General features: G+C 57.8%; 1 protein-coding gene across 4 annotated transcripts in view; it reads right to left on the reverse strand.

Moving 5' to 3' along the window:
* TBL1X (transducin beta like 1 X-linked) overlaps positions 1–14,802 on the reverse strand; it is a 196,306-nt gene that overhangs the window by 19,242 nt on the left and 162,262 nt on the right. For all 4 annotated transcript variants that reach the window (XM_044235564.1, XM_044235566.1, XM_044235567.1 and 1 more), the window contains 2 exons: positions 3,299–3,444; positions 1,433–1,685 (listed from right to left, as the gene is read on the reverse strand). In XM_044235564.1, coding sequence (XP_044091499.1) covers positions 1,433–1,685; positions 3,299–3,444 — 399 coding nt within the window. The remainder of the gene's footprint in view (positions 1–1,432; positions 1,686–3,298; positions 3,445–14,802) is intronic.

Below are 14,802 nucleotides of genomic sequence, written 5' to 3' on the forward strand. Positions count from 1 at the left end.
GTGGGACTCGATCCCAGGACGCTGGGATCATGACCTGAGCCGAAGGCAGCTGCTTAACCTACTGAGCCACCCAGGCGCCCCTCTCTTTTCTTTTTTTAAGGAGGCTCCTTGCCCAGCGTGGAGCCCAGCGCAGGACGTGAACTCACGGTCCCGGGATCACAAGTCAGATGGCTCAACAATGGAGGCACCCAGGTGCCCCAAGCATTAAGATCCGCCCCCAACGCACCGTCCCACTAGATTTTTCTCAACATTTAAAAGAAATCCATACGATTTAAAAGCTTGCAAAATTTCTATCTGGGCAAACATACAGACATCTTGAAGCTCACCAATTAGAAACTCGTTTCAGTGACGGAAGATTAACAAAACAATAACCCTTAGTTTCCTCCAGCTTCGTTCCCGAAACCCTGAAGGCTGCGTCCCCGAGGGGACAGGCACTAAGTGACCTGTGGCACGAACCACGTGCTGTCTTCTTCCTGCCCTACCCCGCAGTTTGGGACCTGCGTCCCAGTGAGGACGGGGGGCTGCAGGTGGGAAGTCCTTCCACTTCTGTGCTAGACTCGTGGCCTAAAGTCGTCCCGCTTGTTCCCATCTGCGCTACAGCCGCTCTGGGCTCTCCTTCTGATGCCTGGTGTGATTCTGTAGCTCACGGAAATCCGTCACCCTGTGACCGTGGACGGGAACCTGCCACAGGGCTTGACTGCAAGCAGCAGCTTCCTCTGAGATGGGGGCCAGCGAGGCACAGGTGTGCAGGCCACACCTGCACACACAGAACATGCACATGCATATACACAGCTGCACGACACACACGTCCTACATGGACACACAGCTGCGTGACACACACATATTGCACATGCACACACACACACACACACACACAAACACACGGGTATGCTCTGAACTCAGACCCCGAAGCGCTCTTCGAGTTTACAAGCCACGTGACAGAGTAGAGTCAGGCGCTCCGATCGGCCATGTCCTTTAGGGCAACTACCCAACAGAGACAAGTGCCTGGCATTTTGAGAGGACCGCGCAGGGCCACATCTGCTGTCTGGGCCCGCTGCCCTCTCTAGAACCGTGAGCTTGGCTAGCACAGCAAGTGTTGGCCCGACACGTTCAACATGGAAGGCTGGACGGAGGACCGGGGCCTCCACAAACGAAACCATCCCATGTCCAACAGGAATCACACGGCGCTTCTCGCTGTCACCAGAACAAGTTCTCCGAACTGCATGACCTTCTAGAATCGAGGATATGTGCACCAAGACCTTTACGTCTAAGGATTTCCATGAGAACAGAGCCTGTGCAGCTCTTCCGAGCCCACACGATGCCAACACCAGGCCTGAGAGCCGCAACAGCACAGCTGGGAGAGCCCGCGGCCCCCTCAGACTTGGGAGAGAAATTGCCAGAAGCTCATGCCCGCCCAGAGCCCCACACGTACTTATTGCGTGTGCTCCGTTCTCCTCGCCGTTCACGGTGGCCTCTCCGTTCTTTGGTGGGTGCTGCTGCGCCACGGCCGCCGGGGCTGCCGTGGCCGCTGCCGTGGCCGCCGCCGCTGCCGCCGCCGCACTGGCCTGCTGCTGCTGGGCGAGCTTCTCCCGGAAAGCCTGCTGCCGCGTCTGCACCACGTCCGGCATCACAGCGTCGATCAAGGACAGGGACTCTATGGGCCGGCCGTCAAACACCGTGCCATCCTGGGGAGCGAGACACAGAGGGCCGCCATCAGCCCCTCGCGCTCCGGCCCAGCATGGTGGGACCCAGAGCGGTGCCCAGGGAGTCTGGGCGGGTGAGGTGCAGGGGGAGGGGGTGACCGGGGACATGGCACGACCTCGTACGGGGCCCAGGCCGCCCGGCTGCGAGGAATCATCTGGCCCCCGCAAGTGGAGAAGCCGTGGCCGGACACCATGGGGAGTACAGGGGTCTGTGAACAGCCACGCTCTTCTGAGGGAGACGCAGCTCTCTGGGAGCCTCAAGGCCGAATCAGAGATTTCGGCACCGTTCGGGCTGGATCCCTAGTACGCCTGTCCGTCTGACTTCTAAAATATTCATCTGCTGTCACCGGGCTCAGAGCGTTGACTAAAGACAGCTGCGGTACTCAGGCGACAGCACTGCCTAGTTCCCACGCATGTCTTTTCAACCTGTTTTGATCCTTGGGCTTCTATCTGCAATGAAAAAATTCCCATACCCACTTAAAAACCCAGGAGGCTGTTTTCGCCTTTGAAATTGCTCCAAATATTAGAGTGGGACAAGAAGTCGGTGCTTCTGGGTTGTGGTTGCTGAAAATACAAATACGTTTTTGCATAATCTGAACTCGAATGACCTTGGAAATTAGGAAGAAGTGAACCACCTGAGTCTCCGCTAGAGGTGATCAAAAGGACACTTGGCCCCGCTGGCGTCTGGCCACCATACAATCGTACGACGTTACGTCTGAAAACAGCATTACACTTGAAAACAAGAAAACAAGGAAAGCCTAGAAAACGTCTAAACAAGGAGCCGGTCACCCCGTCAGCCACCCTCATACTTCAGTTCCGGTCACGGTGTGGCCAACACTGACCAAGCGGTCAGCATGCTTCCGTGTCAGCTTCTTCAGAGTCTCACCTCAAATGCACAAAGACTTGGTAAAAAGTAGGAACTACCCAGGGCAATGACAACACCTGGTAATTTCAACTCTGAAAGCAGAATGTCCCACGGTTCAGCGACCGCAAGCCCAAGTCACCAACGAGATGCCTTTTTATTCTCCTCCCGGCGCGCGGGAATGTGGAACGGAGGAAGAGAAGCCACCAGGGCTTCCCGACACACTGAAGACATGGACACTGGTGGGCAAACACATCTAGTTGCAGCCTCGCATGATCTGCGCGCTCACTGGGGGTCTCTGGGGTCACACGCTCCTAGCCCCACCAAAAAACTTCTTTTTGTGGGAAAAAGAGACCAGTCGGGGCCTCAAGGGGCCAGTGGAACACCACCTCTGGACACCCATTCTGGGGAGGAAGGAGGCGGGGGCCACGGTCAGGGAAGAATGTGCGCAGGACAGGCAGAAATTCGGGGGTTTCCAAAGATGTGGGTTTCTGGAAATGGATGACGGGGTACAGGACGGATTACTTTGTCCTTCTGAAAAGCTAAAGAGAAGGCAGAGTAAGACAGGCTTGTAAGCAGGAAGTCCATTCAAGGAGAGGGAGCAGGGAAGGGATCCAGCGGACCGGCCATGGGTGGCGTGGCCGTGGCTGGTTTCCAGGCTGTCCCCTGGTCCCCAGGCTCTGCAGGCTGGGGCTGGGGCTGGGGCCAGGCCACCGCCCGGGAGCGCACGTACCTCATTGATGCTGATCTCGGCCTCCACATACTGCAGTCCCTTCTGCAGGATGGAGATGAGGGCAGCCGGCGGCACCAGCGTCCCGTTGATGTTGGACTGGCTGATGTGGCTCTCGATACCGAACGTGAATGCCGAGTGGGAAAAACCTGCAGCCAGAGAGAGCAAGGAGCAAAGGGTTTCGGGAGGCCTGAAGTGAAGGGCTGCGGGAGGCGCAGCCATGGAGATCCAAAGGTGGCTCCACTGATCTCAGATGCGGCTGATTAGCCGGGGGACCGGGGTAAGGGTTGGGGGCCGCAGGCCTGGCTGCAGGATGCCCAGCTCCAGGTGTGGGGTGAAGCGAAGATAACGGGCAGGGGGCTGGGAAGAGACACAGAGGCCCAAGGCCCGTATGCAGGGGACGAAGACACAGCTTTGGAGGCTGAACCGTTTCGGTGTTATGAACAGCAAAATGCAGCACAGTTTGCCCTGCAGAAATGTTTCTTTACTTTTTGCTTTTTTGCTTTTTGAGTATTTTATTTATTTGACAGAAAGAGAAAGAGAGCACAAGAGTAGGGGGAACGTCAGAGGGAGAAGCAGACTCCCCGCCAAGCAGGGAACCCAACACAGGGCTTGGTCTCAGGACCCTGGGGTCATGACCTGAACTGAAGGCAGGCACTTTACCGACTGCGCTACCCAAGTGCCGCGGGGAAATGTTTCTATTGCAAAAACGCAACTCTGGGCTTTCTCCCAGTGTTGCCATTACTCCTTCCAGAGCTCTCTGCTTCGGTCTCCGAGTGTCCTGCTGCCCAGCTGGAGTGCACACCTTTCTGGGCACCTTGCTGTAGCCAGGCTCATAGCGGTCACGGCAGGCAGGGGCCAAAGCACCACAAGACCTACCACCCGAAGAAAGAGAGACCATTTTGGACCGACTGGGGTGGTTTGAGTCGTTTTATCTAAGAATCGGTAACTTTCCCTGGGCTCCGGGGTGCTGGCTCTTCCTCCTCCTTCCCTCTGCACTCATACAAAACAATGCCTACTTCAAGAAAGGAAGGCGGCACACGGGGCAGGGCGGAGGAGGTGCTGGGGACCCATGTGGGGTCGAGGGTGATCAGGAACCAGCAGTGGCCACCACTTCCTCAAGCGGGGGTGGGGGGGCATCCTACAGCTGGAGCTCCTGGCTGCTGCAGGCGTGCCCTGCAAGGTGGCAGCCCAGTCTGCTGGGAGTACCATCCCCTTGGTCCGTCTGGGGTGGCCGAGGAGCCAGGGAGCTGGGAAGCCTTGTGGGGTGCTGGCCTTGTGAGTAACTGGGACCCCTATGCTTGGCTCCTGGCTAGAGGTGGAGTGAGGCAAAAGGCACTCCCCTTTGCTTGTGCAAGGGGTTCTCCTCCGCAAGCACCTTGCCTTCACAACTGGCTCATCTTACATGCTGGTGGGCTGCAGGGGGCTCCCCGGAGTGTCCCCGCTGCCAGCCTCCAACGCCTCGCGCACAGCCTCCCACCGTCACACGGCCAGCACCCCACCTTCAGAAGCCAGACTGACAGGGGCATCGCGTGGGCCCCGCCTTCCAGGTGATTCCACATGGACTCTCTGCCCTCCCCGAGCAAAACACAGCCAGCCGTTGCAATAAACGCCATGCTCAGCAGATGGGAATGTTCCTACGTGAAGGGAGCTTTCTGGGCTTGCATTCTCCTCTCCTTTCCTCTGTCGACTTCCTGCTCGTCCGCAGCTTGCCCATCCATCCCCCAGTGCCTGGTTTGAAGGACTAGAGAAACACGTCCTCTCTCTCTTTCCTCGAGTCCTGGGCCAGCCATGGTGACCGGCAGGCTTGGCTGCACGGCGGCCACGGACTCCCTCACCAGACCACACGTGCCAACGACGGGTGCAGGCCCGCCCTCCGGGGCCAGAAGCCAAGGTCCTATACTCCCGCCTCCCCCCTGCCTTCGACCTTGCCCTCTGGCTCCTACCTTTCCCCACCCCTCAAGGCAAGATGGAACCAGCAGCCTGTGCTGACTAGTGACTCTTCCGGGGGCCCATGCTGTGCCAGAAGTCTCATCACCAAGGTTTCCCCGGTCAGGCTTCCAGTGCGGTGCAGACATGGAATACCTCAGGTCGGGGGGAGCAGGAACCCTTAGACCCTGGCCTAACTCCCCGTTGCCTGGAATTGTCACCACTGCTCAGGGCCACAGCGATGTTCTCCTATTAGGAACTACAAATTCATTCTGGCTGCTGACCCCACTCCCGGGGCCCCTGGCTCCTCTCCATCTGTCCCCTGGCGAACAGGGCAGAACTGTGGACTCCCACAGATGCTTGCTCTTCTCCTGGCATCTCTCAAGAGTCCACGGCGGGGCCACACCCACACGGGCCTCAGAACAGTAAGAGGCCGCCCTTACCGGGGCCTGCTCCAGGCCAGGCACAGCCCCAAGCTCTCACCACGACTTTCCTTAAGCCTCCTGGTCACCCTGTGCCTTTGCCACGCCAAGTGCAGCACCCTCTTCTACGGGGCAGATCTCGAGCTCCTGCGGGGTCCCCAGCAGACCCCTCGCACTCGGCCGAAGGGCTGCAGCTGACCTCCAAAGCCAGGCAGTGCGATGCCACTCTCGGCCCATCAGGCAAGCCCACCGAGAAACGTCTGTCGAAGCCGCCCACGGGGCCCGGCGTCCGTCTCGGTGACTAATGGCGCCCGTGGGGAGGAGAGCCCAAGCCTCCAGTCTATGTCTTCGTGCGGCCTGTCGGCAGGTGTAAACTCTGCGGACCGGGGGACTCACACGGACTTCTCACAGTTCTGGAGGCCAGAAGTGCACAACCAAGGTGCAACATCTGGCGGTGTGGGGAGGGCCGACGGCTGGCGCACGGACGGCAGAAGGACACGGGTCCCGTTCAGGAAATTCTGTCCTCACACACGCATCACCCTGCAAAGGCCCCGCCCCCGAGCACTATCACCCAAGGGCTGGGATCCCAACAGAAGAACCTGGGGGAGACTCAAGACGCAGTCTAGTGGAGCATTTCCTTCCCCTCCTCCTCCTGCTTCAGCCTCTCCAATACCGACCACAGAGTGGCTACGCACGCACACGGAATAGCAGATTCTGACCCTACTGCTGCTGTGAAGCAAATCTGGGCCCTCGGAGTCCACGACCTTCAAAGTGGCTGTTCCGTCGGTGCTGTTACGGGCTTACACACAGGGACGGTAAAGAACGGAGAAGTTAGGGAACGGGTCCAATGCCCACGTGTGTGATGAGAGGCAGAAGCAGAATTTCAACTCTAGCTGTAGATTTCCTCTGACCCTGACACGCACAGGCAGAGGAACTGGAAGCCTTCAGTTCCGTGCATGGAGGCCAACTGCGTCCCCCAGCCCGACCACGCCGGCTCCTGTCGGCCACAGCCACGGACGCGGTGCAGGCAACTTGTGAAGGACAAGCCACAAGCCCACTTCTCCCGTCACATCCTTGGTTTCCTTCTGCATCTGGTGTTTCAAGGCCCCGTGTAAGGTCTGGGTGCCTCCGTTTGGGATCCCTGTGCGTGACCGTGCTCGGCGACAGACCCTGCTCCGAGCATGGCGGGAACTACGCTCGGGGAGGCCGGCCGCACGCGGGGGACGGAGCTGGGCAGATGAACCAAGGGCGAGAAAGGAATGGCCTGAACGAGCGTCCCCCACCGAAGCAAGATGACGACCGAGCAGGTCAGGGTACGCGGCGGCGCCTTGAGCGTGAACATCTGCAATGTCCCTTACTGGGGGTCATCTACTGGGTCCCCTACTCGGGGGGGGGGGGGGAGACAGAAAATCATGACTGGAAACCAGGTGCCTTCAGAAACACGCGGGAATGTTCCATGTCACCTCCGAAACGGGTCCTCCCTACACGCTTAGAACTCACTGAGCTGCAGTTTCGCTGGGCCATCTATGCTCGGCCTCACACCAACGGTTTTCCCATCCACCTGTTTTGAAGGCTTTCTTCCCGACTTCTGGCCACCCCGCCTTCATCGAGGCAAGCGGGAGGGCCAGGCGCAGAAAATGTCAGACTGGTCCGGAGCGCTGGGGTCCGCCCTGACTTCCCACCGAGCGCCTGGGTCCGGTCATCTGGCCGGGCCTCTCTTTCCCGTTCTGCACTGTGGGGATACAGCATACCTCCAGGAGCGGACGGGAGAACCAGGCGTGACAGCAGCAGGCGGGCATACGTTCTTGAATCCGGGGAAGACCAGGAACTGGGGAAACATTCCTTCTCCACTTTCCTCATCTCTACAGGGAGGACACTGGGGGAAACTCTCCCCTGGACACGTTGCCATCCTGACGCTCGCTCGCTGTGGAACGGGGGCTGTCCAGAGTCCACGTGGGCAAGGCCTGCTTGAGCACTTTCTCTCAGGCCCTGGCCACCGGGGCTCTGCTGTGCGCCAGTGAGGCGTGTGAGACGCCATCCCGGAAAACCAGCCCCTCGGGCCGGAGGCTTCTCCCCGTGGGCAGGCTCCATGGGACTCCGGAGCTAGGATGCCTATGCACGGGCAGTCTGCCGGAGCGGTGGGGCTCCCGGGCCTCGTACCCCTTCAGCCCTCAATGCTTCTCTTCCGCCCAAGGGGACAGCAGGAGGAACAAAGCACATCACGTCATCATGTGACTGACGACGACCAAGACAGGCGGGACTGGCCCAGCGGCAGGTGTGAAGTCGTGAAAAAGGAGGGGAGTAAAGGGCTTGGGGGCACCGCGATGGAAGACCTGTGTCAGGGCTCCGCGTGGGCATCGCCAAGGTCTGACACCCGGCCAGCCCGGAGCCATCACCGAAGCAGCAGGCCGGCCACCTACTCAGGAAGAGGTACCCCCGCGCCAGCTGCCGAAAGCAGGATTTCTGAGCTGCGGCATGACCCACGCCGGGCCGGATCCTTCTCGGCTGCGGGTAGCACAGTCCTGTGTGTCGCGGAACGCCGAGCAGCACCTCTGGCTTCTCCCGGAGGGTGCCCGTGTCACCAGCACTAGTCGTGACCTCCCCGAGCGGTCCAGATACTGCCTACTCGACCGCGCCGTGGCTGACCGCCGGGAGCCCAGAGAAACGAGACCCCTGAAGGACACGCAGTCTCCTCACACTTCTGCTCGACTTACAAACACAATGCGGGAGGAGGTACTTGCCCCTGAAGGCTAGCTGGCCTCTACGTGCACTTGGCCACAGACTTCGGGTATCACACGGTCACGGGAAACCACCCGAGAAGGTGGGAATGCTTCCAAGGAGAAGCGTGTGATCACGACCCACCGGGAAAGGCTTAAAACAAACCTGACATTCTATAGAAAACGTGGTGAGACCTTCCAGAGGGAAATCCTTTGTTTTCCTCAAGAGAGAGGAAAAGAGCCTGTACCTGCATTTCTCACACAACGAGGCAACAAGAACAGATTTGACACAAACCAAGTACCTGGTCGCAGTTTCTTGCGAGGACCCCACCGCTGGACCTCACCTCTTCCACCGCGGCCTGCACAGACCACGTCCGCCAGGTGTACGGCTGAACCGTTCTGCCCAGTTAACGCCGGCCCAATTCATCAGCAAAACCTGCTAAATTATCGCTCCGTGGCCCTTCAAAATCCTGCTTATCTGGCAGAGAAAAGCAGACGTGTAATACTCAGGGCAGCCGTGTGCGTAGTTTCGCGTCTCCAGCTGAAACAAAGGCCGAGGGCACCCGCTGGGGCATCTTCCGCAGAATCTTGACTACAGATTTCACGAACCTGCTTGCCTGAGTGCAGACAGCCGCCTGAAGCCAATGCGCACGTTTAATTCTAACTGTCTAGATCAGGGGAAGGTGAAGGGAGGCCCACAGGCCAAGTGTGGCCCACTGCTTGTATGTGCAAATAAAGTTTTATCGCAACTGTGAGCAGGAAATGTCTGCTGCCTCCAGGCCCTTCCGTCTTGGGGGATTTGGGGACAGGAGCACAGAGGCACAAGGCGCTCCTCTACTCTGCCTGACGGTGTGAGGATGACGACGGGAGGGATGTTTAGGGAGAGCCTCCACTATGCCATGCTGCAGCGTGCCGTATTTACACATCCTACGGAAGACGCACAAAACCGTCACACTATCTTCCCTGATTCAGCACGCGGGGTCCGGTCTGGTCTCTCAAGAGCCATCAGGACCCTGCAGGCCCAGGGAAAGACCCCTCACCTGAGCCTTGAAGCCCCCGTACCCGACCGTGAGCCAGGGAACCTCCCAGGGGCTCCCCGGGTGCCTCCGCTCACCTGCTTCCTGCTTCCCTAGAGGGACTCTGCTTATGCCGGTCTCCTGATCTAGAACAGGGGTTCCTGGTTGTCAAGGGAGGGCGAGTCTGTCCCCTTGGGGCAGAGGCAATGTCTGCACACATTTTTGGTTGTCACAGGCATATGCTTGTGGGGGAGGGGATTCTACGGGCATCTAATAGGGACAGACCAGGGGCGCTCAGTGTCCTACAGTGCAGAGAACAGCGCCCCATAACAAAGAGGGGGCAGGACCGCGTTTCCACAGTCAGAGGTCGAGAACGTCGGCTCCCGAATGGCCGTCTGTCACCACCATGGACACCTGCTCCGTCGTCATGGCGGCGGCCAGGTGGCCTTCCTCCGCAAAGGCCCCTCTTGTCCTCTCGGGTGGGAATGATGGCTGTGTGTCCTGAGCTCCCGCAGGGCCTGGCACTCGCCATCCTTCTTTCTGCACCTCCCTGCTCCCGAGAAGACAGAAGCTTCTTGAAGGGAGGAAGCCCATGTGCATTCCCTTCTTGACAGAGCATCCACCTCGGGGCAGCTGGGGCCGCAGACGGAGGCACAGGAGGGAACCGCGAGGAAGGCGGGGAGGAACCGCTCAGGCTGACGGGAGAAGAGGGCGGTACGCGACGGAACTAAACCAACTCCTTGCTACTTTCAGAATCAGAGACGTGAAGGCAAAGGACAGGAGTGAAGGGTGTAGGTCCAACAGTATGCGAGAAGGAGAACCGGCTTTAAACAAACCCGACTGCCGTACGAGTTCATAGTTCGATGACTGTTGGCCATACGTATTCCTGAATTTTAGGACAATTTTGGTATTTGAGAGTAATAACAAAAGTAACGCTATTCAGTGACTATGTGCATTAGCCCTTTTCCTGAATTAGCTCAGGGTCCTAAGAACTGCATGTTACCGATGGGGAAACTGAGTCAGAGAGCAGTTGAAGGATTCCCGTGAGGGCACACAGCTCAGAAGTGGCCATCTGACTTCCCGAATCCAAGCTCTTAATCCACACACAGGATACTCCAGGAATGTGTTTAGAAACCTCTAAATGATTCAGAATGGAGTCCTTTTTAAAAAGAGGAAGAAAAATCATCTTACCAGTGACACCGTTTCTATTACATTTTTTGGCCAAGCAAGCTGCAAAGAAGATCTGCATTGCAAAAACGAGGCTGAATGCTTTCCGTGTCACACAGAGCAAATGAAGATGAATCGTATCTTCCAACAACACTCCCCTAAAGACGGCAGCGTTAGGAGTAGAGACCGCGATCGAACAGAATCAGAAGCGGCAATGGAGGAATCTGGGTTTCTCTCCGCTGACAAAGACAGCAGCCGTCACTAAGCACTCCAAGGCCTCGGTCTGTCCCCATCTGCTTCCTTGGCTTCCGTTTCTGACAACAACTGTAGGTGGAATTAAACAATTTCCACGGTCCCTTTCAATCCTAAAATTCCATGTCGAGGTTAAAAATGACCTCTGTGTGCCCTCAAACGGAGAGAAGTTTAATTTGGAGAGGTTCCTAAGGGGCACACAGAGGCCGGGGTTAAGAACAGATGACTTAACGATTCCCGAGACAGGGCCGTGCCGCCGCACGCAGGGCCAGACGCAGAGACGGAGGACGGAACTGGGCGTGGCTTTTAGGAGGACACGGAGGGGCAGTAGCTAGGTGGGGGAAGTCCCTTATGGGACAGAAGTGAAAACACACTTTAGGGTCTGTCGCTGGAGGTCTGTAATCTGGTTCTGGCGCTCCGGCAGCAGCCATCCTCGTGAGGGACAGAGGTGCACAGCCCTGGCCGTCGTCGGTAGGGCCCTGGGGTTCCTGGGCTCCCAGTGCTCTGGTGGATGCCCTGCTCCGATCTCCCAGGCCCCGTGGACTGCTCGTTTATGATGCAGCACTTCCTCTTGTTTCTTTGAACACGGACGTTCCTGTACCGTCGCGCTTCATGACAGAGTCCGTGTTTCCTGGCTCGGCAAGGTCTCCGCACACGGGCTGCAGCTGCCTGGCCAGCGGCCCGCCTACGTCTCCGCAGGGACAGTGGGGATTCAGGGTGGTGGGGCCAGGACAGGGGTCGGTCCACATAAAGACTGGAGGGAGGCCAAGGCAAGGGCGTGGCAGCGGGGTCAGGTGAATCAGAGCAACACACACACACAGAGCTGCAAGCTGTCCACACGGAACACACACTCCCCACGTCCCCGGCAGCCAGTCTGCTGTGGGTTCACGTCTCCTTTTTGGAAGTGACGGATTTGTCTCACCAGAGGATTACATTTTCTGCCCAAAAAGCAATTCTTGGCCTACGGAAATTCGACGTCTACCCGCGGTGAAAAGCATAAACTACGTGGAGAATGCTTTCTGGTACTGCGCTCTCAGTCACTGCACACGTGCCTATCAGCTTTATGATTCTTTATCTTAGAGGGAAAAAAAAAGTCCTCAAGACCCAGCCATCACTTTCCCACCTAATTCTCTGACCTTTGGCCACAAAACGCTGAGTGCGGCGAGAACGTTTTTATGGGCTGCAGACCTGTTCTAGATGACCCGCCGTAACATGGAATCTGGTGTAAAATGGAACTGCCTTGGACGGCACCCAAAAGAAATACCAGAAGGACCTCGTTAAAATAGGGTTTCACTTAGAACAGCTGGCCTGGACCCCAAGGGTGGCGGCTGAGTACAACGCGGGCCTCAGACTGTAGCAGACCGAGCACCCTGCCAAGATTTTAATATCCTCTCAACATAGGAAACATCCAGGAGGGGAAAGCATTAGTCAGGTTATAAGCCAAGGTTGCGACTTCCTCCCGAGCCAACAACTGGCCCTGGGAGAGGCGGCCTGGCGAGGGAGGCCGCTGTCCCTGCCCGGTTCGCGGACCTTGCGGCGCCCACACGCGAGGCACACACGCGCCACCTGCTGGCACTGGACCCCGCCGCCAGCCTGAGCCCTCGCGGACTCGAGGTTCGGGGACAGGCAAACATGAGCCCCGAGGCCACGCGACAGGTTCATCCCCGAGGGCGGCACTCTTAACAACTCAAGAAATGTACAAATGAACTTCTGAGCCTGGGAAAAACAGAGCAAGCAATCTGGAAGAAAGGAAATAACTCACACACTGCTACACGTGATTCAACTGCCATGCACTCGTGGGGGACGTCTTCCGGCCCCTTTCTCTGTGCCGATGAGTGTCTGCACGAATCTGTACGATCACACAATTCTGCGCCCCTGCTTCTCGCGCTGACACGATACAGGCAGGTCCGCGGCTTGCTAAGGGTCTCGACAGCCAGCATTCCGGCGGACTGTCCTGTTCATCCTGTCCTCCCACTACCTCCAGATGTAGTTTCAGAAGGAATCACGGCTTCCAAACGCACACGGCGTTTGTGTCGCACACGCCGAGCATGTCCACCTGCCAGCGACCTGCAGACAGCCCAGCTTCCCGGTATTTTCTTGTTGTTCCTCTCATTCCATGTCCTCTGACCCCCATCTCCCCCCCCCGTCCCCCGCCCCCAGCAAACTGGCTCCTTCTCCCTGAACCCTCTGCTGCCTTTGCCGAGCCTCAGGGCCTTCCTCAAGCCAGCTCATTGATTTTGCTTGACATGGTCTTCCCCTCACCTTGCTTGCAAAGTTCCAGCTCAGACGCCCCCTTCTCCCCGTGCCCTGTCGGGGGCGCTGGGCTCCCTCTGCACACACGTCCAAGGTAATACATTCATCGGCCTCTGAGAGGTGACCCTGGATGTCTGTGCTCCTCCCTAGGTGGGGAGAAGTAAGACTCCCTCCTCTCCACTGCCCTGCGCATCCCACTACCTAGGGCCATGCCACCATGTGAAGGACACGCCCTCATGGGACTCCTGTTGAGGTGATGATGGTGATGGCTGGTGTTCTGGGACACCGAGGTCCCCCTGCTGGCACCCAAACCTGTCACAGCACCCCATATAGGTTTGGGTCGTGCAGGAGCAAACATCTTAAAACTTCCGTTATTTATTTTAATGTGCACCATGGCGAACGCAGTGAACAGACCAGCACATCTCAGAACGGCTTCGAGCGAAGGAAAGTATTAACAAGTATTAATAAAATGTGGCGACACGCTACAGATGGGCCACCAAGAGCTGAGGCTGTTGTGACACGGGAGGGCCACAGAGGTCTGCCAAGGGAAAAGGAAATACGGAACACATGGGTTGTGGGTAAAGGAGGAAGGAATGCCCACATTCTGTTTTACGTCTCGCACGGAGGACTGCAAACTAGATCCTGGGTCACGGCTGCTTCCGTGCTTCAAAGAGGACACGGAGGGCTGGGACAGACACTCCCGTGTCTAAACGTGACGGTAAGTTCTCTGCGCCCTGCTCTCCTGGATTAGGAGGCGGGGCCAACAGGTTCCCAGAAAAGCATTTTTTGGATCCCTCCACTTGTTTTCTGAGGCCAACAGAGCCCAATACCCACACCTGACAAGGACATTCAAAAAGGAGCGGGACACCCCAGTTTCTCCCAGTTAGATAAACGCGAATACACCACCCACGGTATTAACCGACCAAACTGGGCAATGTATAAAAAAGGAAAAAACGTCCAGACCGAGTGGGGTCCGTTCCCGGAATGCAGGGTTTAACGTCAGAGAGCGACTCGATGATTGCACCTCATCAACAGGATCGAGAAAGACTGTCTGAAAGAGGAAGATTCTGGAGCCCAACGGCCCGCTCTGGACCCTAGCTGCAGCACTTCTGGGGAGGAGACGTGGGCATGTTCCCGCCAGCTCGGCGCCCGGGCTTTCCCGCCCGGACATGAAACACAGCCGCATCTGCTTCGGAGGGATGATGGCCTGACTTGCCAAGGGCTTGGAATCATGCGTGGCACACAGTACAAGGAATGCCAGCTCTGCGACTACGACAAGGCCATGACAACGGGAACACAAGCGACCCTGGCAGGACCGGAGAGATGCCTGCTACTAGAGGAGTGGGTGAGAACGGGAAAGTGGGGGCAGCAGGAAGGACACTCTGGAAGACGATGGAACAGGAGAAGGTGATCCTCGGAGGGCGGGGCTGGTCAGCGGTCAGGACACGCCAGCAGCAGCAGGGGCGATCGTACTGAGGAAAGCCAGGAGCTGGTCACCCAAGAACGCAGTCTGAAAGACAAAGTGGGGGCTGGGGTGGATCCCCAGGCTGGGCAGGGGGAGTCCATGGAAAGGCTGGCGCGGACCCCCAGGCTGGGGAAGGTCGCTGGAGAGGCTAGGGTAGACTCCTGGACGTGGGAGAGAAGGGACAGGGCTGGGTCCCATAGTCCAGACGACTTGCTTGTCCGTCTGGAAGGAAGAATGGGAAAGGGAGGAAGCTGGCAGGAAATAAAATCCAGGAGCGCTGGACACC

This window comes from Neovison vison, chromosome X, assembly GCF_020171115.1.
Source record: "Neovison vison isolate M4711 chromosome X, ASM_NN_V1, whole genome shotgun sequence".
NCBI lineage: Eukaryota > Metazoa > Chordata > Mammalia > Carnivora > Mustelidae > Neogale > Neogale vison.